Below are 27,816 nucleotides of genomic sequence, written 5' to 3'. Positions count from 1 at the left end.
GAAACACAAACTTTTCTCCAGGGATTAAAGAAAAATTCAGCCTGGTACTTAATAAGTACAGGTGCCCTCCTTCTACAGGTTCTAGACTTACAAGAGACTTCCTGAACTGTGCTGAACTGTAACCCTAGGTTTTATATTCTTCCTTATCCTGAGTTTAGATTAACTGTAAATACTCATTTCATTTTAAATGAAAGTTTTTTTTTTCACCTAAAGTATTCTGCAATGTAAGGATTTGTGGCCTGTAATGGGAATATTTTGAAAGTCTTGGGAAATGATGCATTAGATATTAAAGAGAATTTTTGTCTCTATTGACTTAGAAAACCAATTCAACAGAGCAGGGAGAGCTATAGAAAGCAGTGAATGTATTTTTAAATAAGTATAAAATAGTTGGTTACAATAACTCCGACTACAGAGAATATATAGCTCAGAGGCAAGAGTCAATTTCAAGAACTTTGTGTATTTTATATACATATATATAATAACAATGTATATCTACATATAATAATTATATATTATATATAACTATATATCTATATCTATCTATCTATATCTATCTATCTATATAGATAGATAGATAGATATAGATAGATAGATATAGTTGTTGTTGTTTTTAAAAGGATTAGGTGCCAGATAATGAATTTTGAAATTGATTTAAAGCAATGGATTTTAGCCAGGGGCAATTCTGGCCCCCTGGAAACATCTAGCAAAATCTATTGTAATTTTTGTTTGTCACAAAAAGGGAATAAAGCCTACTGAAAACCAGTGAGAAAGGCCACAGATGCACTAAACATCCTACACAGGACATTTCCCACAGCAAGGAACTGCTCCAGTTCAACATTGATAAATCTGGGATAAAGGAGTGTGATCACTAGAGCAATAAGATGGATTACAACATCTTCATCTTTAATAAAATTTTATAGGAAACTCATGGTGGGTTGCAAATAGCAATAAAGCCATATTCTGGAGTATGGACATGAGACACTTCAAATAGACTTTTATTCCCTATTTATTGCTGTTTAAAAATTTTTGTCCATATTAAAAGATGTGATTCTTTTCAGTTTTCTAGATGGTATTCAACAGATTTTTCCTTTTTACTTGGGTTGGGAGTGGGTACTAGAAATTGAACACAGGGCAATTAAGTCACATCCCAAACTTTTTAATTTTTTTTTTTTTTGAGACAGTCTCATTAAGTCACTTAGGGCCTTGCTAAGTTTTTGAGGCTGGCCTCAAACTTGTGATCCTTTTGGCTCAGCATCCTAAGCTTCTGGGTTTACAGGCATGCACCACCATATCCACCAGATTTTTCTTGATCTCTTTGAATCCATCTTTAAGGAAACGTTTTATTCATTCCTTCCTGTGAATTGTGGTAGAACAAAATGGAAACTTTAGTTGTTTAAGAGCTGACAGGCTATGGTTTTGCATGCTGACATATAGCAGCTCTGCTTACTGACATTTAACCATGGAAGCTTGCAGCAGCTAACAGGTACCTATAACAGAAAACTGCAGTAGCAGAAGCAGGAGACAATATAACAGAACAGAACTATCCCCCTAAAGGTTTAGTGCAATAAAAGTCCCTAAGCTATATAAGCTAATAGACCCCAGGCTGTTGACAAGCTTATATCCATATAAAGAATGTAGAATGGACCCTCCAATAGAATTTCACAAACTCCCTTCCCTTGCTGTTCTCCAAATTTTCTTATGTTAACTAAAAGCCCTGAGGTGCTTGGGGCTCAGACTATGGAAATTATCCCTCTGGGCTGAGGTGCCACTGTTACTTCCAGATCTGTGTCCTGATCCTTATTTCCCTGCTACAAAATGATTTTTTTTTTACATGAGTCTAGTAGGTTAGAAGAGGGGGTTAGGAGAAAGGAGTAAGAAAGGATGAAGGAGGAATTGGGAGTGAAATTGATCAGATTATGTGTTTATGTATGCACAAATATGCCAAAATGAACCCCACCTTTCTGTTTAATTAATATGTATCAATAAAAAGACTTAAATGATCTTCAAACAATTTATGACTACAAGTGAAAGTAAGAGCTTTCATTTGCTTCCTGCCAGAAGAGTATTGTATAATTTAAAGAAAAGCTTACAATCTGTAAACCTGCTTGACTTCTGAAGTTGTGGTGTGTCTTGTTTGTTGGCTTCCTCTTTATTGAGCAGAATTAGAAGATTGTGTTCTTTCTAAAGTAAAATGAAAAAAAGGACTAATTTGAATTGTGAATTGAATATGAAATGTTTGTTCAGGCAACTGTCTGATAGCTGCTGATATGTCCATAGCAGTCATCAATACTACCTTTAGTAACTTGGCAATAAAAGATTCTCACTGTGTTGGTTTTTTAAAATAAACCTCAAGTTGATTTCATGTCTTAAAGCTGTGTATTGCTTCCCATACTGCCACTTCTTGTTCATTAAAGGTAAATTATGCAAATGCCATTGTTTCCCTGAGATTTTGATAAATAGAAAAGAACAAAACTGTGTTACTGAGGTACACTCAACCAACAGCTAATCTGTGTCCATTTTCTAGCAAAAACAACAGGAGACCCAATTGATCTTGAGGAGCGCCTATGGTGTTTCACTGCTGACTGGCAGGAATTGGTTGATTTGCAGCTGAGAAAACAATTTATTTTAGATTAAAAAAAAATAAACAGGGGATATTTGCATTAGAAGAGTTACTTAAGAAAACTGAAGAATTCAATGATATGTTTTTTGTTCTCATTTTGAATTCTTTATTAAAATGGAGAGTCACAAAATTCAATAGTAGTTTAAAAGAAAATAGGGAAAAAAGATATCTTTTTCATCTCTTTTTTTTTTCTACCTTCTACTCACACGGTGCCTTACACAAAAGAGCAAAGATTATTTCTTTAAAGCTTCCGATTCAGGAACCTTAAATTTTAGAGATGGAAGAAAATTCCTATAGCAATAAAGGTTTGACTCCACTGTATAACATAATTATCTATAAAAGATAGTTCATTCTGACTTGTAAACAAATAGTTAAAAAGGGCAGCAAAACTTGATTGTCCTAATTTAACCATTGTGTGTTAAGTGATTTGGAATTACAAGCTGCCTTTGTGAATCAAGATAGAAAATTCAAAGATTAATGCCAAAAGTATCAGGCTAAAAAGACTGAGATGTTGTGCTCTTTTTTCCTTGTTTAGTTATATTATTAAAATGAATATTCATACATTAATAAATATAATCGTGCAGATTATTTCTTTAGTATGCAGGTTCCTTCCCCCCCCCCCTCTTTCTCCCTTTCTCTTGTGCTGAGGATTAAACCCAGGTATTCATACATGATTAGCAAGCTCCCAATCTCCAAGCCACATCCTAGCCCTACAGTTTTATTTTTTATTTTCCATTTTTGTTTCACTCCCTGTCTCCTTGTCTGCTTACCCTAGATAATTCCCCAGCTTTACTTCTCAAGATAACCCATATTTACTTCCTGGTAAATGTCTTTCCATGTTTTTTCTTTCAGGGCCACATAAAATCAATATGAGATACATATGTATTGATGTATATCTTTATATATTTATGTGTAATCTACACATACACACAATTTATATATAAGAGGTTTTACCATTGTCATAAGTATGCATGATATTTTTCTATGTTAATTTTTCCTGTGTAACACCATAAAACTTCCAGAAAAGATATCAGAATTATTTAAAATCTTTGAGAATAAGTTACCATGACCACCAAATCCTTCAATTTATAATTCTTTTAAAAAGCAGTCTCCCATTGAAGTACAACTTAGCCATTAAAATCAGGAAATAACTTTGATACATTACTTCAATCTAACCTTCTGATTGCATTGAACTTTCACCAGTTTCTCTCATAGTATCTTTGACAGCCAGATGATCGAAGCCAGGATTGCATGCTACATTTACTTGCTATATTTCTTCAGTCTCCTCAGTCTGAAACAATGCTACCTTTACTCTCGTGACCCTGTTACTTATGAAGATTTAAGTCCAATTTCCATTCTTACTGAAAACTCACAATTAGTCATTCAGTAAGAATGACTATGAACTGATGATAAGCTATATTTCACTTATTGCATCTTATGTGGCAGTAGAGAAATTTAGTTTATTCCATTACAATTAATGCTATTATTGACACCTTAATCAAAGTTAATTTTCAAAGTACTATCATGACATACTTTGAAACTGCAAATATTCTTTTCTTAATGATTTTGCCCATTAATTTTTAACATCTATTAATGTTTCTTGACTGATTTAATATGAGCATCGCCAAATGATGATTTTCTAACACCATGATTTCTTCTACATTTATTGGTAGGTATTTTACTGTAGAGGGAAAAAAAAAAAAGAAACATTTGTTTCTCCCTCATGTATTTATTCATTGTTTTTACTGATATCAATCTGAAGGCACAGATTTCAGTTTTCTTCAAAGAATTACAAGTCATTTATCTCAATCAGCTCAGGGTGCTACAAAAAAAAATACTGTAACATTCAACAAAATATCTAAACAAAATGCTATTTCAAATGTAGACATGTGGTTTAAACAACAAATGTTATTTCTCAGAGTACTTAAGTCTGAGGTATCTGAGATCCAATTTCCAGAGTGGTCAGTTCCAGCAAGGGCTCACCTTGCTGCATGCTCAGGCAAGAAAGGAAGCCATCTGGTTTGGTCCCCTTCCTTTAAGGTCACTAATGCCACAGCAGGGCTCCACTCTAATGCCCTTATCTAAGGCAACTTTCAAAGACTTTGCCTTCTAAAACCATCCCATTGCTAAGATTTACAGGTCTAATTTTTTAGTAAATGTGTTCAATGATGTACTATTAACATCATTAATTTTTTTGGTGTTTAAATTGTCCCAGAATTGTTCTGGATGGGTCCATTTGAGTATTTTTCTTTATCTTCTAAACACATTCCCTGCATTCTTTGAGCTCTCTGCTGTTCTCTGGTTTAACAAGATTTTTCAGATTCATTTTGTTTTATGTTTATTTTTTCTTATCGCAGCCTTGGATTTAACCATTTATCTAAAAAAGTTCTGATTCCTTCAACTGTAGAAGAGAATTTATATGCACACACAATCTCTTCTGCTTCAAATTTGAAAGTAATACCCAAATGGAATGGATATGATACAAAACAAAGCACTTTTTTAAGTGTAAATACAGTTGATTAAAATGCAAACAAATCTGCATCTGCGATATTTTACTTCATTCAGTGCATTAAGTTTGCCCTTCCCATCTCAAGAAGTGCCAAGATAGGTCTTTCATAACCTGCAGAAGTGAGAAAGACTGAGAATTTTACATTTATTCTGTGAATCTTGAAATTCAGGGGGGAAATCCATATGTCCTGTACCTTTCTTTCATGGAATGTGAATACTGCTGTTTTTAAATGAAAAGTAAAAGTTCTTATATTCCCCAAATACATTTCTTTTTCATTTTTCAAATTTTTCTAATTTATTTCCCAATTATAACATAATTATTGTGATTTATTACTTTGCAAGAACCAAATTACAAATATGTATTATGTTTCTTTCATGGCAAAATTATCTTTGGTATTTTTCTCTTTAATTGGCATGTAATAATTGTACATATTTATGGGGTAGTTTCTGGTAATTCAATACATGTGTAAAATGTATATTGCTCAAAGCAGAGCAAGTAGCATTTACACTGCTTATTGTGACTTTTTTGGAAACTTTAAACTCTTCTAATTCTTCATAAATACATAGTAGGCTTTTGTGATGTGTAGTCACCTAACTGTGCTGGGGAACACTAGTACTTATTCGTCCTATTTAACTGTGTTTGGTACTTATTATCCAACCTCCCTCTATCCCCCCGCCCTCTAATAATTATTACTCCACTTTCTCCTACTTTGAGACCAAAATTTTAACTTTCATATCTAAGAGAGAACATATGAAGTTGCCTTCTATGTAAAAATTATTTTACTTAGCATAATGTCCTCAAGTTCTGTCCATTTTACCACAAAGATTTTTAAGACTTAATAATGTTCTATTGTGTGTATGGATCATGGTTTCTATATCTATTCATCCACAGATGAGTACTGAGTTTTTTTCATATCTTGACTATTGTGAATGGTACTATAATAAACATGGGAATGCAGGTATTGATTTGATATGATGATATATTTTTTCTTTGAATTTATACTAAGAGCTGGAATAGCTGGAACATATTTTGACCTATATTTAATTTTCTAAACAACTTCCATAGTGTTCTCCAAAATAGCTGTACTAATTTACATTTTGACAAGTAATATATGAGTAACCTTTTCTCCAAATCTTTGCCAGCATTTGCTATTTTTACTCCTGCAATAATAGACATTCTGACTGTAGTGAGTTGCTATCTACTGGAGATTGGTTTTTCATTTCCTTGATGACTAGTGATGTTCACCATTTTTTCATATATTTATTGTACATATGCTTGCTATTTTGAAAACTATCTATTCAGATTATTTGCACATTTTAAATTTTGTTAGGGTTTGGATGTGAAGTATCTCCCAAAAGCTCATGTGTGAGAAAATGCAAGAAGGTTCAGAGGAGAAATAATTGGGTTATAAGAGTCATAACCCAATCAGTGAATTAATGCCCTGATAGGGATTGACTGGTAACTGAAGTGGTAGGGTGTGGCTGGAGGAGATGGGAATTGGGGCGTAGCTTTAGGGTATATATTTGTATATGGCAAGTGGAGATCTATCTCTTTCTGCTTTCTGGTCATCATATGAGCTGCATCCCTCCACCATACTCTTCTCCACTGATATTCTACCTCACCTTGAGCCTCTATGAACAGAGCCAGCCTTCTATGGACTAAGACCTCTGAAACTGTGAGCCTTTAAATAAATATTTCCTCCTTTACAGTTGTTCTGGTCAGTCCTTTAGTCACTGGCACAAAAAAGCTCACTAAAGCAATTGGATTGTGAAGGAGCTATTTTTGAGTTTTTTGAGATCCTGTACATTCTGGAAATGAATATTTTATCAAATGAATAGTTCTTGAAATATTTTCTTCTATTCCGTAGATCATCTTCTACTCTGCTGATTATTTCTTTTGCTGTGAAAAGCTTTTTGGTTTGATATAATCACAATTGTCTATTTTTACTTTTGTTGTGTATTCTTTTGAGGTTTTATGGGGGGGAGAAACAAAAAAATTGTTTCCCCTTCCAGTGTTATAAAATATTTACCCTGTAATTTTCACTAGTATTTTCATAGTTTCCAATCTTATATTTTGGTTTTGGATCCACTTTGAGTGGACTGGAAATTTGGTTTTTCCAGTAACAATTTTTGAAGAGGCTTCTTCATGTTTTTTCTATGTTTCTTCAGTATTTTCGATGCTGTTACTGAGGAACAGTTGACTAGAGAACTATGTGTTTATTTCTAACCTCTCTATGCTGTTCCACTGGTCACTGTGTTGTTTTTCATGCCAATATTAGGCTGTTTTAGTTACTATGTCCCTCTAAAATGTCTCAAATCAGGTATTATATTGCCTCCAGCTTTGTTCTTTTTGTTTCACTTTACTTTGACTCTTTGGATTCTTTTGTGCTTCCACATCAATTTTAGGATTATCATTTCTATTTCTGAGTAAAATGTCTAACTATTTTGATGGCAATCGCATTGATCTGTAAATCACTTTGGGCAGCAAGGACATATAATCATTTTCACTTTGCAATCTGCAAAGAGAGGTCTTTCATTTTATTTGTCTTCTCAATATCATCAGTTTTTTTTTTTAAATTTTCATTATAAAGGTCCTCTGTCTGCTGAGTGAATTTATTTCTAGGTTTTTGTTGTCATTGTTGTTTGGGGTTTTTGTTTTGTTTTGTTACCATTATGAATGGGACTACTTTTTTCATTTCTTTCTTGCTAGTCCATTGCTAGAATGTAAAATGCTACTGATATGTGTATGTAGACTTTGTGTACTACAACTTTATTTAGTTTTTAATCAGCTGTAATAATTTTTGTTGTAATCTTTAGTTTTCTCTATATAAAATCATATTATATTGAAGCTAGAATAATTTGACTTCCTACTTTCCTATTTGTATCCCTTTTATTTCTGTATCTTGCAAATTGCTCTGGTTAAGTCTTCTAGTTATATGTTTAAAAGAGTGATAAAAGTGTACACAACTGTCTTGTTCCAGATCTTATAAGAAATGCTTTCAGTTTACCACATATGGTATGATATTGGTTGTAGGTTTGTGTCATATGTAGCCTTGGTTATGTTGAGGTACTTTCCTTTGGTACCTAATTTGTTAAGGAATTTTACCATAAAGGATGCTGAATTTCATCAAATAGTTTCTGTGCATTTTTTAGATGATGATATAATTTTGTCATGTATTCTATTGCTGTGATATATTATATTTATTAATTTGTGAATGTTGAACCATCTTTGCCTCCCTGAAATCTCTGTGATAAATTCTGCTTGTTCATGCCAAATGAACTTTTGCAGGTGCTCTTGGATTCCAATTTCCTTAAGACTTAAAAGAATTATAGCAGACCTATGTTTTCATGAAGAGCTTGGTTTTTATTAAACAAAATAATAATTGACAGGAGTTTAGGATATAGGGGTCTTTGCTAAAGACAGAAAATGAGCCCCAGAGAACATAGCATTTGGACTATGCTTCTATATTTAGTAGTTTGCAAACTTTGGTAACTCCTTTAACTTTTAAGATTTTATAATCTATAAAGGCAAGATTGTAATTCTTGATGGATAAAATTATTTTGAGGATGGAGATGAGATATGTAATGTTTGTGATATATTATGAGATAAATATTTGAACGATTAGCATTCAAATAGGTTATTTTAAATATTTCTAGTACTTTTACATTTTATTTTGTTGAAACTTACTGGAGTCATATACAAAATTAGAATTGCAGGTCCATTTTAGAGTTTGTTAAATTCCTTTGTGTTCCTATATTACCAATTTTGTACAACAAAAATTTTTGAGACTTAACCTTTCATGGATTCTGCCAAATCTGGTCAAAATCTAGATTCTTTTCCTTTTAAAATTTCCTAATTTATAGAACTCTCCCTGGATGGAACAAGTAAATGTATATTCACTTTTAACCAGCATTCATTTCTAACTAAACATATACTTATTTTTAAAACTTCATTTCATATACAGTGAGCAGAAACTCTGCTATGTTCTCCTAGCTTAAAGCATTTGATTTGACCTCCTAAGCAAAAGATCATAAATCAATACAAATATGAAAGGAAAAGAGGTGTTTGAGAGTAATGGCCTTTCTCAGTGCTGAACATTCTGATATTTTGAAGCATTCTTACGTTTTATCCATCTATTTAGCTGCATTTCCAAGTCTCATATTTTCACATTACATATCTTATTATTTACTATTTTTGAATATTAAATAAACTGTTTTACTTAACCTTATTGGGAAAAGAAATTTTGATTGAACTATAAATGAAAAATAATACTTTACATAAATTGAAAATATATATTAATTCATACTGATATGTATTCATAAATACTATTATTTTATTAAAGAGCCAACAGTTTAGCACCAGGTGGGCATCCACATGATTTTGGAAACACTGTCCTGAATTGAAAGCCTCAGTTCTTGATTGTTAGTAATTTATTGACATAAAACAGAACTTGTTTGCCTAAGTGAGAAAAGAAAAATAATCTGAATCTGTTTGTTTCATCTATTTTGGAATCCCTGAGGGCTAGTACTTTCTCTTAATATCCTATGAAATGTTTAGGATCATTCTGTGTGCATACAGTCCACTCTACCAGATGGCATTTGATGATTGTGTTTGTCTTTAACATGGACAGAAAATTAGTTTAGGGATTTGCTCCCTTTGAAAATTTCTTTAAGTATCTAAGAAATTTGCTTATTTAAATAAAGACTTTTGTGTCCCTATTGATTCCTCTGATAAATTGGTGACTCAAATTCAGATACATTCGTTACATGATCTTATGGAGTTGACTAGAAAGAGAAGGTGCTTTGCTTTTTAAAGTTATTTTTCAACCTTCAAGCAATAATGAAAGAAAGATCTAACTTATCCTAATCATGTTCTTAAACATATATCAGTAAACCAAAGGCCAAATTCCAGTACTCTTTTTTAATGTAATTTCTTAATTTATATATGACAACAGAATGCATTACACTTCTTATTACATATAAAGAGCAAAATTTTTAAATCTCTGGTTGTGTATATAGTATACTCACACCAATTCTTGTCTTCATACATGTACATTGGATAGTAATGATCATCACATTCCACCATCATTAGTTACCCAATGCCCCCTCCCTTCCCCTCTAACCCCTCTGCCCTATCTAGAGTTCCTCTATTCCTCCCATGTTCCTGCTCTCTATCAGTACTTTCTAAGGATTCACAATAAACATTTCTCCTTCTTTAACCTGAGGCTAATGGACTAATAAAATCAAGTAGGTGTATTCTGCAGCCATCCCAGCTGTGCAATTCCTCAGACTCACAGGTAGTTTTCCCCGATGCATGGCCTTTGCCCTTGCTAGGTCCTCTGCCTATTCTTTTCCTTATCACTTTCTCTCTCAGCTACTTCAAAGATCAACAAAAGTTCACATTTTCAATAGACCTGCTCTGATCACTTTTATATAAAAGAGAAATCATCGCCCTGCCCTCCATTATATGTTCTTCCTAATCATTGTATATTTTAACAGCACATAAGGATCTATATTTTTCATTTGTTAATTCAATGTTCTCCACCACTACAGTGTGAGCTGCACTAGGGTAGACTTTTCATATGTGCCCTTCATTGCTGAAGTCCCAGTGTTTTACACAGGATTATACTCACAAATATTTGTTGAAGTAATGACTGCATACTGTTTGGTATTACTGTTATTTTACTCATTTGTATTTAGGCACTTGGCCTAAAAATAGGTGGTATAACCAGGTCTGGAACCTGGGTAGCTGGCTCCAGAGCCTCCAGTAAATTCCCTGATAAGCCCAAAGAACACAAGTGCTTTTATTCTCTTTTCAGTTCTTGAAGAAGGGGCTCAGATTTGACTTCACTCAGCAAAGTAGAGATAGGAAATGCGTTTACACTAAGGAAGATAAAACAGTTACTACTATTTGTAGTTTTAACAAAAGATGTATTATCCAAATAAATAAATTACAGAAACTATAAAGAAATGGTGGCAGAAATCATGAGGTAATTGAAGACTTCTGCATTTTCTATTTACCAATGAAGTTACCATGAGGCTCAAATGAGATAAGGCATGTAAAATTTTAATACAGTTTGATATATAGTATGCATTTATTCTGAGATGGCTGGTTAACTTGAATAAAATATTTTGAAATATTTGGAAAAATATATTTGGGGTACGTATGTGCAAATAATCAAATTTTAGTACTTTAAGCATCATTGCTTCTGTGGCCTCTTCCAATTATTCCTTTTAAGAATTTTTTATCCCCTTCAGATATTAGCAAATACTGATATATGTTGTTTACACAACACCTAATGTACATAATAGATTTCAAACTCGGATGTATATCCTACCACTCCTTTTCAGGTTTTTGACAGAGGAATTATGTATTCTTCTTAATTACTTTATCATTTGTTTCAGACCCTGAAATAAAAATAAAGGACTTTCTGACAGAGTCAAAGGAAGAAAATCATCAAATAAGAATCTTATTCTAAATCCTGGGTTTTTAAATGTTTTTTAGGGGCCCAACTTTATTTAAGAATGAAGCATGCATAAACAATAAATAAATAGTAGGAAGATCAGTAAAGGAAAAGAAAAGGAACAAGTGGAACAAGGAGAGAAGGAAAAGTAGAAGTGTTGGAAATTAGAATGGAACAAATTATATTCCATGCATGCATGAATATGCCAAAGTGAACTTCACTAGTATGTAAAAATTATAATGCACTGACAAAAACATTAAGATGATTAAAAAATAGATGGGTGTAGTTCTGCATGCCTGTAATCCCAAATACTTGGGAGACTGAAGCAGGAAGATAACAAGTTCAAAGCTATCTCTGTAATTTAATGAGACCCTCATAAACTTAATGAGAACCTGTCTCAAAATAAAAAATAAAAGAAATGAGGATGTAACTTAGTATTAAAGTGTTCTAGATTCAATCCCCTGTTCAAATAATAATAATAATAATAATAATAATAATAATAATAATAATAGTACTGGGCTGCTAGTAGAGTGGCTGTTACTACAGCCCACAAGGAGGATGGCATTAGGGAAGAATTTCAGATACAACCATATTCACATATTTTAGACAGAGCCAAGGGAATTTGCTGATGAGTTCAACTGGACGATAAGAGGGAGCATTCAGGTTGAGAATAGGAAACCTGAGAAAATAGGCGGATGGAGTTGCAGCTCTTTACCAAGATGATGAAGCAAGGAAAGCAACAATTCTTGTTTATCTGTTATTCTGCTTTGCATTTTCAAGCTGGTTAGGGGCAGAAACGAAACGATTTGAAAGAATTCCCCACAGCAACCTGTCTAATTTCCTGCCAACTTCAGGGAAATGTCTTTCAGGGGAGAGGTGATATCTCCACCTGGTCAATAACATATATGTAAAATTCATCTAGAATTTATTGAATATTTCTCCTCCCCCTAGGGACATGCTCAGACAAATCCCTTCCATATCCCTCATATATCATCCAGATTACCTTCATCCATGACTGCATAAGGTGACTTCAATGGCTTATTTGAAAAAGAAATTATTGAATGCTTTAGAAGGCCAAACCCTAAACTCTATTGCTACAGAATTGGATGTTTGTTTATATTTTGGCTGTGGAAATACAAAATTCAACATCAAGATAAAAGCTATAGGTTTTATCTTCTTTAACTTAAGTAAGGAAAAGAAGAAAATAAAAGCCAATGTTTATTGAAAGTTTACAAGGTGCCAGATGTTAGTCTGTAGGCCTTGATATTTGTATGTTTGTGTGTGTATGTATATATATATATATATTTATTATTTTTTTTCAATTAAACCCCTCAAAAATCTATTAACATTATTATTGTTATAGACCTCCTATTACAGTTGCAATTGGGAGACAATCCTAAAATTCCTAAGTGGAACTTAATTTTGAAATCAGACTCTCTGATTTCTGATTCAGGATTCTTAACCCAAGTTTTACCAGTTTAAATATTTTCTTGATATACTTTGAGCAGAAAAAAAATTGCTTAAATATTTTAACACTATAATCTTCACATGTCATTTAATACACTTGTTTAAATTGTAGAGATAGGGCTGGGGATGTGGCTCAAGCAGTAGCACACTCACCTGGCATGCATGCGGCCCGGGTTCAATCCTCAGCACCACATACAAACAAAGATTTTTTTTTTTTCAGATGTCTGCTGAAAACTAAAAAAATAAGTATTAAAATTCTCTCTCTGTCTCTCTCTCTGTCTCTCTCTGTCTCTCTCTATCTCTCTCTCTCTTCTCTAAACAAAAATTGTAGAGATAGACTATAAAATAAAATAAATTAGTTAAATTGAATTACATACATAAACTTTAAGAAAATCATTACTGCATTTTCCTGAATGATAATACTGTGTACTTTTAGAAATACTGGGATCAAATATAAAATTCTTTATTCTACATCTTGCTATTAGTCTATGCTTTAATCTTTATTTTTAAAATTACTAATGGATATTTTGTGCAGTTAGCTTCAATCTTCTATAAATAAGTTGATAATTGAATTTTTTTTTTTCTGAAGGCAACTGATCGAGAGGGAGACTCAATAACATATGCTATTGAGAATGGCGATCCTCAGCGAGTTTTTAATCTTTCAGAAACGTGAGTTCAAAATGAAATGATTTATAACTTGAATCTTTTTTTGTTTAGTGTTAAATATTGTACTGTAACCAAAAAAACAGACTTCTAATCAAATGCTTTCAGCTGTTTGTAGTATTATTTTACTTTTTTTATTCTATGAATGTTAATGAGAGCTGGGAGGATATTTCTGAACTCAGATATCTTGCTCAGGAGACTATTTATTTATTTTAAAAATTTTTACTAAGTAAAATCCACTGAGGTGGAAATTTCCATTTACAGGCATAACCTGGGATTAATTAGATGCCTTTAAAGCCATCAACTAGTCATAATGACAAGGACATTTCTACAAAGAGTAACTTAGCACTAAACTGATCATTCAAAGGGAATCTCATAAGTTGTGTCACACACACTTAAATTGAAACATGAGTTCATTCTTTAATTTCTGATTAATGTAGATAAGGTTTAGATAAGCATCATTTTATTTAACACTTTGAAAACATCAGAGATATTTATCATCATAACTATTGGGAAAACTGGGAGCAATGTGACATTGAAAGAAAGAAGCTATTTTGAGTTCCAGAGAGATCATTTGCTTCCCTTCTGCAATATCAAGGTGGTGCTCTGACTTCTTATATGTTTGTTAAAGAACTGAGCTTGATTACACCCCTTATATCAAAGGAGTCATTTGGTACAGGGTAGGGACGAAGAGCTTGAGAAGAATATTTACAGTAAACAGGGATGAGAGGTGGGAGGGAAAGGGAGTGAGAAGGGAAATTGCATGGAAATGGAAGGCGATCCTCAGGGTTATACAAAATGTCATATAAGAGGTAAGGAGGGGTAAGTCAAGAGAATACAAATGGAAGACATGATTTACAGTAGAAGGGGTAGAGAGAGAAAAGGGGAGGGGAGGGGAGGGGAGGGGAGGGGGGATAGTAGACAATAGGACAGACAGCAGAATACATCAGACACTAGAAAGGCAATATGTCAATCAATGGAAGGGTAACTGATGTGATACAGCAATTTGTATACGGGGTAAAAGCAGGAGTTCATAATCCACTTGAATCAAACCATGTAATATGATGTATTAAGAACTATGTAATGTTATGAACGACCAATAAAAAAAAAAAAAAAGAACTGAGCTTGATACCTCTCTGGCATTTTGTTTGTGAGTGTGTTTTACTTACTGGAAGACTGAAACTGCAAACTTAACCCATGATTTTAAGAAGAAAAACTTGAAAAATTATCTAGCCACTACTTCGGTGTCTAGAACACTCAGTACATAAGGCCAAATCAAAAAAGCCATGTGTGAATTCCTAGGTCTTTTGAGGAACAACTGCAGTCTTACATGGAATAAGATTTTATGACCAAAAAGTAGTAATGCTGTGGAAACTGAAGACAATAACAGTATTTTTTAGACTTTAGATTCCAAAGATGAATAAGTTTCTATTTTAAAAATGTAAAGTCCTAACCATTTGAAGTTTCCCCACAGGGACATCAAAATCATAAATTAGCTACATTTTATGATTAATATTAAATAAAGAAAACTATTTCAAAGGGAATCATAAAGGAAACATGAAAACAGACATATAGATAGCTGGGATAGACTTAAGGATTCATATAGCATCCTTAACATTTAGGTCCACTTGGTTGACAAAACAGGACCAAAGTTGATCCAATCAGAAAAGAATTATCTTCAACTAATGAAGCTGGGACAACACGCCAAGGAATGAAGTTAGATCTCTGCCTCACATCATCCACAATAATTAACTGAAAGTGAATTTCAGGCCTAAATATAAGAGAAAAAACACTAGCTCCTACAAGAAGATACAGAAAGAAATCTTCATTATATGAATTAGCCATAATTTTTAGGTATTAGACAATATAAATAAATGATTTCTGAGATGACATATTGCATTTCATCAATTTAATTTTTTTTTCAAGTGGCAACATCATGAAGTCAAAGACAACCCAAACACATCACAAACTTTAAATAAAATAATGTATATGATAAGAATCATATACATTACTTTATGATGATAAGTATCATGAACACATAAAGAACTATTATAACTCAAAAATAAAAAGAGTAAAAATTCAATTAAAAATGGGAGACAATTTGGTTACACTTTTCTGCAAAATATATATGTAGGGGTAATAAGCAAATAGAAATATGCTCATAGTTGCTAGTCATTATGGATATTAAAATTAAAAATTTGTAAGATAACCCACTTTGCACATACTTTAGAATGAAAAGCAAAGATAGTATCAGAATGGGTAAAAATGTGGAGACACTGGAATCCTCATATATTTCTGATGGGACTATAAAATGTGCACTTTGGAAAAGTTCAGCATTTCCTCCAAATGTTAAAAATGGGAGGTACCACATGACCCAGTAGTTCTACTCACATGTACTCAAGATAAGTCATACAGTTAAATTAAACTACGAATCAAAATGTTCATAACAATTATTTATATTGACAAAAGTACCCGAAACTCAGATGTCCATCTACAGATAAACAGATTAACAAAATGTCATATATCCACACAATGGAATATTATTCATTGATAAAAGAAAATCGATTAGTAAAATATGCTATAACATGGATGAACCATGAAAACATAATGCTAAGTAAAATAAGTTAATTACAAAACAGAATGTGTTATATGATTTCTTTCATATGGAATGTCCAGGATAGGCAAAAGTGTGTAGGCAAAATGTAAACTATGGCTTGTCTGAGAATGGGGCTGGAAACGGAGGAGTGGTAGAATGGAATAATTGAATTTGTGACCAAACCTGTTAGCCCCTTTCACTTCATCTAATGTTTCCAAGATTCTTTGATTTAACAGAGTGCCTCAGTTCTTAACTGCTTTTCCTTTTTGCCTAATATTCCATTGTATGTATAAATAACAGTTTATTCATTTGTAAATTAATGCATATTTGGGCTATTTTGATATGTTTGGGTTATTGTGAATGCTGCTGTTATGAACATATATACATGTGTTTAAGTACATGGTTTTAGGGTTTGGGGAGTATATACTCAGGAGTAGAACCACCAGTATTGTTAATATATGAACTTGCAAAAATTGTTATTTCCCTAAAAGCAACCTGATGTATCCTGGCCCACCTCCATCCAGTTCTTAGTAAAACTCCCCCTTGCCAGGTATTTCTGAAATTTCCAAAAAGGATGCTCCTTTGTACCCATAAACTAGTCTTGAAGAAATGAATACCAAAAAAAACACTACCTATATTTTCTTTTTCTCCATCTCCCAAATGTCCCATTCACCCCTTCAACTCCATGTAATTATGGGTCAGAAGGAGGCAGACATCATCTTAAGAAATAACTATCTCTATTGTAATCACCAGACCACGAAGAATTAGCTATTTAGTAAAAACAGAGAGTCCTAAATAGGAACACTATATAAATGTCTAATTGTTTTCTAATTTAATAGAAGGAGAATTATAGGGATATAAAGACCTTAAAACAATAACCTAGTTTTCTTTCTTTCATTACACTATTGCATGTTTTTCAGATTTCCTCTTTCTTAAGTTATATGTGACTAAGTCTCAAAAGCAATAATTGTCTTTGTTTTCTCTTTGAATGCCATTGTGGAATGAGATTATCTCAACTATCTGCAGTGTAGAACTTCATACAAACCTCATTTTTATGAATATACTCTGGGAATTGGTTTTCAATTATTTTGACAAAGTATTTTTTAAATGTACAAGAAGCAAAGTCAGTTTTTCATAGTCATATGTTGAGAATTATTTTAAGTCCATTTCAAGAACAACAAAGTAAGTGGAGTTACTAAAGCTCTGATTTTGACTCATTATCTGTAACTCACTTACCACATGTGATATGAATTGTTGAAATTTTACTAGTACATTAATATCACTCATGCTAAAATGAATCATTTTTATCAATCAGGAACAAACTATGCTTTTATACTTTATAAATATTTTAGTGTTTTATTACATTAAAATAAACTTCTTCAGTAGATGCTTGTTAGGGATTCATGAAAATGTCATGCGCAGTATCAGATTGTAAAATCTAGGAAACTCATGCTGAACTTGTTACAGAAAGCAATGCAAGTGACCAAACTCTTTTAAGAAATTACATTAAAAACAGCATTAAATATTTGACAGCATTTATTCTGCACAGAGAAAAAGTAAGAAGTGGTATTAAATTTTTTAAAAACATAAGTATTTACTAAATGCTGCACATATTTCATTATTTATAAGTTAAGAATCCTAATTTTAAAAAGTAAAAGTAATAAAATTGTGACATCAACAGAAGAGTTTTATCTATATTATAAAATGAGACAATGATTTACTAATTACATTCTACTAGAAAGAATGTAAAATATACAGCCTGATTCTGTTTTTGGAAATAATTATGTATTTAAATGTGGTCAAGCAAGAAAATGATAGAAATATTTAAAAAAATAACAATAACATCTAAATTTTTAATTCTTTATTCTGATTTCCTACAAAGAGCTTGCATTATTTTTAACTTAGGAAGGAGAAAATGTACTTTTATCCATAGAATTTGTCAAGATAAATTCAAGTATTTTGTGATTCCACAATGAGCATATATCTGTGACAATGAATGAAAGGTTATATAGATTATTTATAAGAGAGCATTTCTTGACTCAAAGAATTGTGAGACTGCTAAGGAATAATGGAGTGTTTTACTTTTGAAATAATCACAAGTAAGATATATATCTTTCTTCCAGGAATGAATTAAGCATAGTTTAGCTTTATTTGATATTTTCTCCCTAGGAGCTAGAGAATCAGCTCATTTATCTTATTCATTTTCCAATTTATCATTGTTTCTAAGAAACTTGACAACCTTAAAAACCTTTTTTCAATTTTCAACATGAATCCTAGTATTATACATCTTAAATACTCAAACCATGATTACCAAGAGGGGGGAGAAATGGTGAAAAGTGGTTCATTGTAGTAAGAAGACACAATGTGACATAATATTTTTCTGTGTCTTTCTGTTTTCTCTGCCACTAGCACAGGGATTCTCACCTTAGGGAAAGCACTGGACAGGGAAAGCACCGATCGCTACATTCTGATTGTCACAGCTTCAGATGGCAGGCCAGATGGGGTAAGTATGCTAGGTGGGAAAGGTCTTTCAAAATAGTTTTAAAGGATAGAGTGCCAGGGATCCCAGCAGCCTGCAGCAGGGCCCCGGAGATCCAGGCCAACTGATTCGCGTGGCCTGCCCTGCGGCTACAGAAGGCGTGGCGCCTCAGTGAAGCCATTAATTAGCAAGCAGGGAGGTTAGGGAAGGCCATTAGGTGGAATCCCACCAGCCAAGCCCACACGGACCCTTGGGCTGAGCACGGGATCTCAGAAGGGGAAGGAAGCGGTACAGTCCCATCCCCCACAGCGGACACTCCACCGAGGCAGTCAGCGGCCACCATCCGGGAAAGCTGAAGGATACACCGCCACTCTCCTTCAGAGTGCAACATCAAAACAGCGGACACTCCATCCAGGCAGTCAGCGGCCACCATCCGGGAAAGCTGAAGAATACACCACCACTCTCCAACAGCTTGCAACATCAAAACAGCCAGCAGCAGGACCCCGGAGATCCAGGCCAACTGATTCGCGCGGCCTGCCCCGCAGCTACAGAAGGCGTGGCGCCTCAGAGAAGCCATAAATTAGCAAGCAGGGAGGTTAGGGACTGCCATTAGGTGGAATCCCGCCAGCCAAGCCCACCGCCCACGCCCAGAACAGGCCCAGCGACCTGCCAGCATTGTAGTCACGACACCCCTATTGGAATAGGGACAGAGCAGAGCCGCCTTCCACTCCCGGAACAGGCCCAGAGAGCCACCAGCGTGGTAGACACGTCACCCCAATTGGAGTAGGGGCACAGCCGCCGCCCGCACCTGCAAGGGAGACTTTTCAACTATACAAGAGCAACATAAATAAATAGGGGGTAAATTTCAAAACACAACAGTTGCACCAAGCAGAAAGAAACGCGAGCAGTATGAAAAGACAAGGAAAGAAAGGACCACAAGCAATGCAGGTCAACTCAACTTTAGAAGAGATAATAGCTGCAACAGATGGAATATCAGATAAAGAGTTCAGGATATATATGCTTCAGATGATCTGGAGTCTCAAGGAAGACATGAGACAGCAAAATCAGACAATGAAAGATCACATTGACAAACAAATCCAGGAAGTAAAAGATCAATTTCACAGGGAGATAGAGGTAATAAAAAGCAAACAAATTGAAATTCTAGAAATGCAGGAAACAATAAACCAACTTAAAAACTCAATTGAGAATACTACCAGCAGAGTAGATCACTTAGAAGAGAGAACATCAGACAATGAAGACAAAGTATTTCAACTGGAAAAGAACATAGACAGCTCAGCAAGTCTGCTAAGAAACCATGAGCAGAACATCCAAGAATTATGGGACAATATCAAAAGACCAAATTTAAGAGTCATTGGGATACAGGAAGGCACAGAGCTCCATTCCAAAGGAATAAACAGTCTATTCAGTGAAATAATACGAGAAAACTTCCCAGAATTGAAGATTGAGACAGAATCCCAAATCCTAGAAGCCTACAGGACGCCGAATGTGCAAAATCATAAGAGATCCACACCTAGACACATTATAATGAAGATGTCCAACATACAGAATAAGGAGAGAATTTTAAAAGCTGCAAGAGAAAGAAAGCAGATTACATTTAGGGGTAAACCAATCAGGATAACAGCTGATCTCTCAACACAGACTCTGAAAGCTAGAAGATCCTGGAATAACATATTTCAAACACTGAAAGACAATGGGCTCCAACCAAGAATCGTGTATCCGGCGAAATTAAGCTTCAGGTTAGAAGATGAAATTAAAACCTTCCACAATAAACAAAAGTTAAAAGAATTCGCAGCTAGAAAACCATCTCTTCAAAAAATCCTTGGCAAAACATTACAGGAAGAGGAAATGGAAAATAACATTGAAAACCAACAATGGGAGGTAGGACAGTAAAGGGGGGAAAGTAGTCAAAGAGGATAACAAATCAGGTTTAGTAACATCAATAAACAAATATGGATAGAAGAACAAACCATATCTCAATAATAACCCTAAATGTTAATGGCTTAAACTCACCAATTAAGAGACACAGGCTAGTAGAATGGATCAAAAAACAAGACCCAACAATATGCTGTCTACAGGAGACGCATTTGATAGGAAAAGATATACATAGACTGAAGGTGAAAGGTTGGGAAAAATCATATCACTCATATGGACCTCAGAAACAAGCAGGAGTGTCCATACTCATATCTAATAAAATAGATTTCAAGCCAAAGCTAATCAAAAGGGATATAGAAGGACACTTCATACTGCTCAAGGGAACCATACACCAACAAGACATAACAATCATAAATATATATGCCCCAAATAATGGTGCAGCTGTGTTCATCAAGCAAACTCTTCTCAAGTTCAAGAGTCTAATAGACCAACATACAATAATCATGGGAGACTTCAACACACCTCTCTCACCACTGGACAGATCTTCCAAACAAAAGTTAAATAAGGAAACTATAGATCTCAATAACACAATTAACAATCTAGACTTAATTGACATATATAGACTATACCACCCAACATCAAGTAGTTACACTTTTTTCTCAGCAGCACATGGAACCTTCTCAAAAATAGACCATATACTATGTCACAGGGCAACTCTTAGACAATACAAAGGGGTAGAGATAATACCATGCATCTTATCTGATCATAATGGAATGAAACTGAAAATCAATGATAAAAGAAGAAAGGAAAAAGCAAGCATCACCTGGAGAATGAACAATAGGTTGCTGAGTGATCAATGGGTTTTAGAAGACATCAAGGAGGAAATTAAAAAATTCCTAGAGTTAAATGAAAACACAGACACAACATATCGGAATCTATGGGACACATTGAAAGCAGTTCTAAGAGGAAAATTCATTGCTTGGAGTTCATTCCTCAAAAAAAGAAAAAACCAACAAATAAATGATCTCATACTTCATCTCAAAATCCTAGAAAAAGAAGAGCAAAACAACAGCAAAAGAAGTAGAAGGCAAGAAATAATTAAAATCAGAGCTGAAATTAATGAAATTGAAACAAAAGAAACAATTGAAAAAATTGACAAAACTAAAAGCTGGTTCTTTGAAAAAATAAATAAAATTGACAGACCCTTAGCCATGCTAACGAAGAGAAGAAGAGAGAGAACCCAAATTACTAGCATACGGGATGAAAAAGGCAATATCACAACAGACACTTCAGAAATACAAAAGATAATCAGAAATTACTTTGAATCCTTATACTCCAATAAAATAGAAGATAGTGAAGGCATAGATAAATTCCTTGAGTCCTATGATCTGCCCAGATTGAGCCAGGAGGATATAGACAACCTAAACAGACCAATAACAATAGAGGAAATAGAAGAAACCATCAAAAGACTACCAACTAAGAAAAGCCCAGGACCGGATGGGTATACAGCAGAGTTTTACAAAACCTTTAAAGAGGAACTAACACCAATACTTTTCAAGCTATTTCAAGAAATAGAAAAAGAGGGAGAACTTCCAAATTCATTCTACGAGGCCAACATTACCCTGATTCCGAAACCAGACAAAGACACATCAAAGAAGGAAAACTACAGACCAATATCTCTAATGAACCTTGATGCAAAAATCCTCAATAAAATTCTGGCGAATCGGATTCAAATACATATCAAAAAAATTATACATCATGATCAATTAGGATTCATCCCTGGGATGCAAGGCTGGTTTAATATACGGAAATCAATAAATGTTATTCACCACATCAATAGACTTAAAAATAAGAACCATATGATCATCTCAATAGATGCAGAAAAAGCATTCGACAAAGTACAGCATCCCTTTATGTTCAAAACGGTAGAAAAATTAGGGATAACAGGATCATACCTCAACATTGTAAAAGCAATCTATGATAAGCCACAGGCCAGCATCATTCTGAATGGAGAAAAATTGAAGGCATTCCCTCTAAGATCTGGTACAAGACAGGGATGCCCTCTCTCACCACTTCTGTTCAACATAGTCCTCGAAACACTGGCCAGAGCAATTAGACAGTCAAAAGAAATTAAAGGCATAAAAATAGGAAAAGAAGAACTTAAATTATCACTATTTGCAGATGACATGATTCTATACCTAGCAGACCCAAAAGGGTCTACAAAGAAGCTATTAGAGCTAATAAATGAATTCAGCAAAGTGGCAGGATATAAGATCAACACGCATAAATCAAAGGCATTCCTGTATATCAGCGACAAATCCTCTGAAACGGAAATGAGGACAACTACTCCATTCACAATATCCCCCCAAAAAATAAAATACTTGGGAATCAACCTAACAAAAGAGGTGAAAGATTTATACAATGAAAATTACAGAACCCTAAAGAAAGACATAGAAGAAGACCTTAGAAGATGGAAAAACATACCCTGCTCATGGATAGGCAGAACTAACATCATCAAAATGGCGATATTACCAAAAGTTCTCTATAAGTTCAATGCAATGCCAATCAAAATCCCAACAGCATATCTTGTAGAAATCGATAAAAGAATCATGAAATTCATATGGAATAATAAAAGACCCAGAATAGCAAAAACAATACTAAGCAGGAAGTGTGAATCAGGCGGTATAGCGATACCAGACTTCAAACTATACTACAGAGCAATAGTAACAAAAACAGCATGGTACTGGTACCAAAACAGGCGGGTGGACCAATGGTACAGAATAGAGGACACAGTAACCAATCCACAAAACTACAACTATCTTATATTTGATAAAGGGGCTAAAAGCATGCAATGGAGGAAGGATAGCATCTTCAACAAATGGTGCTGGGAAAAGTGGAAATCCATTTGCACCAAAATGAATCTGAATCCCTATCTCTCGCTATGCACAAAAGTTAACTCAAAATGGATCAAGGAGCTTGATATTAAATCAGAGACATGGCATCTGATAGAAGAAAAAGTTGGTTATGATCTACATGCTGTGGGATCGGGCTCCAATTTCCTCAATAGGACACCCATTGCGCTAGAGTTAACAAATAGAATCAACAAATGGGACTTACTCAAACTAAAAAGTTTTTTCTCAGCAAAAGAAACAATAAGAGAGATAAACAGGGAGCCTACATCATGGGAACAAATCTTTACTCCACACACTTCAGATAGAGCCCTAATAACCAGAATATACAAAGAACTCAAAAAATTAGACAATAAGATAACAAATAACCCAATCAATAAATGGGCCAAGGACCTGAACAGACACTTCTCAGAGGAGGACATACAATCAATCAACAAGTACATGAAACAATGCTCACCATCGCTAGCAGTCAGAGAAATGCAAATCAAAACTACCCTAAGATACCATCTCAATCCAGTAAGACTGGCAGCCATTAGGAAGTCAAACAACAATAAGTGCTGGAGAGGATGCGGGGAAAAGGGCACTCTTGTTCATTGCTGGTGGGACTGCAAATTGGTGCAGCCAATTTGGAAAGCAGTATGGAGATTTCTTGGAAAGCTGGGAATGGAACCACCATTTGACCCAGCTATTCCCCTTCTCGGTCTATTCCCTAAAGCCCTAACAAGAGCATGCTACAGGGACACTGCTACATCGATGTTCATAGCAGCTCAATTCACGATAGCAAGACTGTGGAACCAGCCTAGATGCCCTTCAATAGATGAATGGATAAAAAAAATGTGGCATTTATACACTATGGAGTATTACTCTGCATTAAAAAATGACAAAATCATAGAATTTGGAGGGAAATGGATGGCATTAGAGCAGATTATGCTAAGTGAAGCTAGTCAATCTTTAAAAAACAAATACCAAATGACTCCTTTGATATAAGGGGTGTAAACAAGGACAGGGTAGGGAGGAAGAGCTTGAGAAGAATATTTACAGTAAACAGGGATGAGAGGTGGGAGGGAAAGGGAGTGAGAAGGGAAATTGCATGGAAATGGAAGGCGATCCTCAGGGTTATACAAAATGTCATATAAGAGGAAAGGAGGGGTAAGTCAAGAGAATACAAATGGAAGACATGATTTACAGTAGAAGGGGTAGAGAGAGAAAAGGGGAGGGGAGGGGAGGGGAGGGGAGGGGAGGGGAGGGGAGGGGAGGGGGGATAGTAGACAATAGGACAGACAGCAGAATACATCAGACACTAGAAAGGCAATATGTCAATCAATGGAAGGGAAACTGATGTGATACAGCAATTTGTATACGGGGTAAAAGCGGGAGTTCATAATCCACTTGAATCAAACCAATAAAAAAAAATTAAAAAAAAAATAGTTTTAAAGAAATTTAGAGTCTTGCCATATTTCAATAAAAAAATATGTGTGACCTTCATGAATTAATACTCTTTTTTTTTTTAACCTAAAGTATCTTAAAATTAACAGAAGTGCATGTATACTCTAAACGTGTTCTGGTATTGCAACCTTTGACCTGGAAGAACAGATACTTGTGATCATTATTTTTCCCCCAACTTACATGAAAAATGAAATCTCCTTTATACTAACAAATATTGTGTCTATCACTGGAACAGCACTGTAAGATGTGTTCTCATAGTTCTTCCATGTTGAAACCTTTGTCCCTTAACATCAGTTCTGCAGAGAGAATTGGGAGATGGATTTTTTGAAAAAATATGGTTAAGCTCTAAGAAAATTGATTTGATTGATTTCATAGGCATTTGTTAATATCAGTCTGAATCCTAAGTAATTCATTTTTTTTTAAAGAGAGAGTGAGAGAGGAGAGAGAGAGAGAGAGAGAGAGAATTTTCAATATTTATTTTTTAGTTCTCAGCGGACACAACATCTTTGTTGGTATGTGGTGCTGAGGATCGAACCCGGGTCGCAAGCATGCCAGGCGAGCGCTCTACCGCTTGAGCCACATCCCCAGCCCACGATCCTAAGTAATACATGAAGGTCACAGTGGCTTAATGGGCCCCATAAATTCTTTCCTCTGGATATAAAAATCTGTTTTGGTTTTTGCTGGTGATTGAATCAAGGAACTTGCTCATGCTGGGAATGTGCTCTACCACTGGGATGCATCCCCAGTCCACTGGAATGTTTTAAAATCACTTATCTATGTTCTTTGAAGGTCCTGTTCCCAAATACCATATACTGATTTCTAAGCATTGTACTATTCCCATCATTGTAATTGCTCTTCACCACCATATTTATACCATGAGCTTGTTTTTTTTTTTTTCTTTAGCCAAGTAATTATAAGCCAAGTCATTACGGATGCCTGGAAATAATTCAAAACCAATATAAATGAATAAGCAAGGCTCACACAACTGAAATAGCAGCATATCTCCAGTTTACTTGAAATGATTTCTTGGATTTGTATGATTCCCTGGCTGGGGCATAATAGAATGCACTTCTTACATTTACTTGAGTATTTGTAAGAAATATTACCATGATAAAAACATACAAATTTGATACTTGGATAGTTTTATAATCTTAATTAAAAGTGAGAAAAATAGGAATTATTTATTGAGTTTGGAAATTACAATCTCTAATAACAAACTAATTGACATTTTCAGAGGTTAAATACAATATTTTTCAGAAAATAGAAAATACAGACCAGTTTTAGGAAATAGTGGGAATAATAGAACTGCTGTAGATAATAGAAAATTGGAAGAAAATAAAAACCTAAGATTAATTTCTATAAATGCCATGTCCTTGATTTTTATAGAGTGTCTGTATTATATGCAGGTAGAAAACTCAGTGAGAGTCTCTGGAAGGGAAGAACTTGACTTATAATGAAAGTTTAAGGGAAAACTTGGCTGATCTCTAGCAGAGAGGGATAATTCTAAGAAAAAGGATAAGGAGTATTTTATGTAATTTTTTTGAGGCTATTGTAAATGGGGTAGTTTTCCTGGTTTCCCTTTCTGAGGATTTGTCACTGATATACAGAAATGCCTTTGATTTATGGGTGTTGATTTTTATATCCTGCCATTTTGCTGAATTCATTTACTAGTTCTAGAAGTTTTCTGGTGGAACTTTTAGGGTCTTCTAGGTTTAGAATCATATCATCAGCAAATAGTGCCAATTTGAGTTCTTTATTTTCCCTATGTATATCCCTTTAATTTCTTTCGCCTAATGACTATAGCCAGTGTTTTAAGAAGTATGTTAAATAGAAGTTGTGAAAGAGGGCATCCTTGTCTAGCCCAGTTTTTAGAGGGAATGCCATCAATTTTTCTCCATTTAGAATGATGTTGGCCTGGGGCTTAACACAGGTAGCCTTTATGATGTTGAGATATGTTTCTGTTATACCTATTTTTTCTAGTGTTTTGAACATAAAGGGTGTTGTATTTTGTCAAGTGCTTTTTCAGCATCTATTGAGATGATCATATGATTCTTATCTTTAAGTCTATCGCTGTGATGAATTATGTTTATTGATTTCCATATGTTGAAGCAACCTTGCATCCTTGGGATGAATCCCACTTGATCATGGTACACAATCTTTTTGATATGTTTTTGTATTCTATTTGCCAGAATTTTATTGAGAATTTTTTGTATCTATGTTTATTAGAGATATTGAGAAAAACTAGTCATAAAATTTATCTGGAAAAATAAGAGACCCAGAAGAGCTAATGCAATCCTTAGCAGGAAGAGTGAAGCAGGTGACATCACTATAACAGACCTTAAACTATACTACAGAGCAATAGTTAAAAAGAAAAGCAGCATGGTATTGGCACCAAAACAGACTGGTATACCAGTGGTACAGAATGCAGGACACAGAGACTAACAAAGGTGTCAAAAGCCTGCATTGGAGAAAAAATAACCTCTTCAACAAATGGTGATGGGAAAACTGGAAATCCATATGCTACAACATGAAATTAAACCCCTATCTCTCACCATACAGAAAACTCAACTCAAAATGGAACAAGGACTTAGGAATACAACCAGAGACCCTGTGTCTAATAGAAGAAAAAGTAGGCCCTAATTTCATCATGTGGGATTAGGCCCCAACTTCCTTAATAAGACTCCTTTGGCAAAAGAATTAAAACCAAGAATCAATAAATGGGATGGACTCAAACTAAAATATTTCTTCTCAGCAAAAGAAACAGTTTGTGA

At 34.3% G+C, this 27,816-nt stretch overlaps 1 protein-coding gene across 1 annotated transcript in view; it reads left to right on the top strand.

Moving 5' to 3' along the window:
- The window catches only part of LOC144255071 (protocadherin-15-like), a 452,955-nt gene that overhangs the window by 222,379 nt on the left and 202,760 nt on the right, over window positions 1-27,816 (top strand). The window contains 2 exon segments of the mRNA XM_077799103.1: window positions 13,649-13,728; window positions 18,728-18,821. Of these exon segments, the coding sequence (XP_077655229.1) occupies window positions 13,649-13,728; window positions 18,728-18,821 (174 nt within the window).

This window comes from Urocitellus parryii, chromosome 5 (assembly GCF_045843805.1).
Source record: "Urocitellus parryii isolate mUroPar1 chromosome 5, mUroPar1.hap1, whole genome shotgun sequence".
NCBI classification, from domain to species: domain Eukaryota; kingdom Metazoa; phylum Chordata; class Mammalia; order Rodentia; family Sciuridae; genus Urocitellus; species Urocitellus parryii.
Note: the sequence above shows the minus strand (reverse complement) of the source record. Positions and strands in the feature narration are given on the sequence as shown.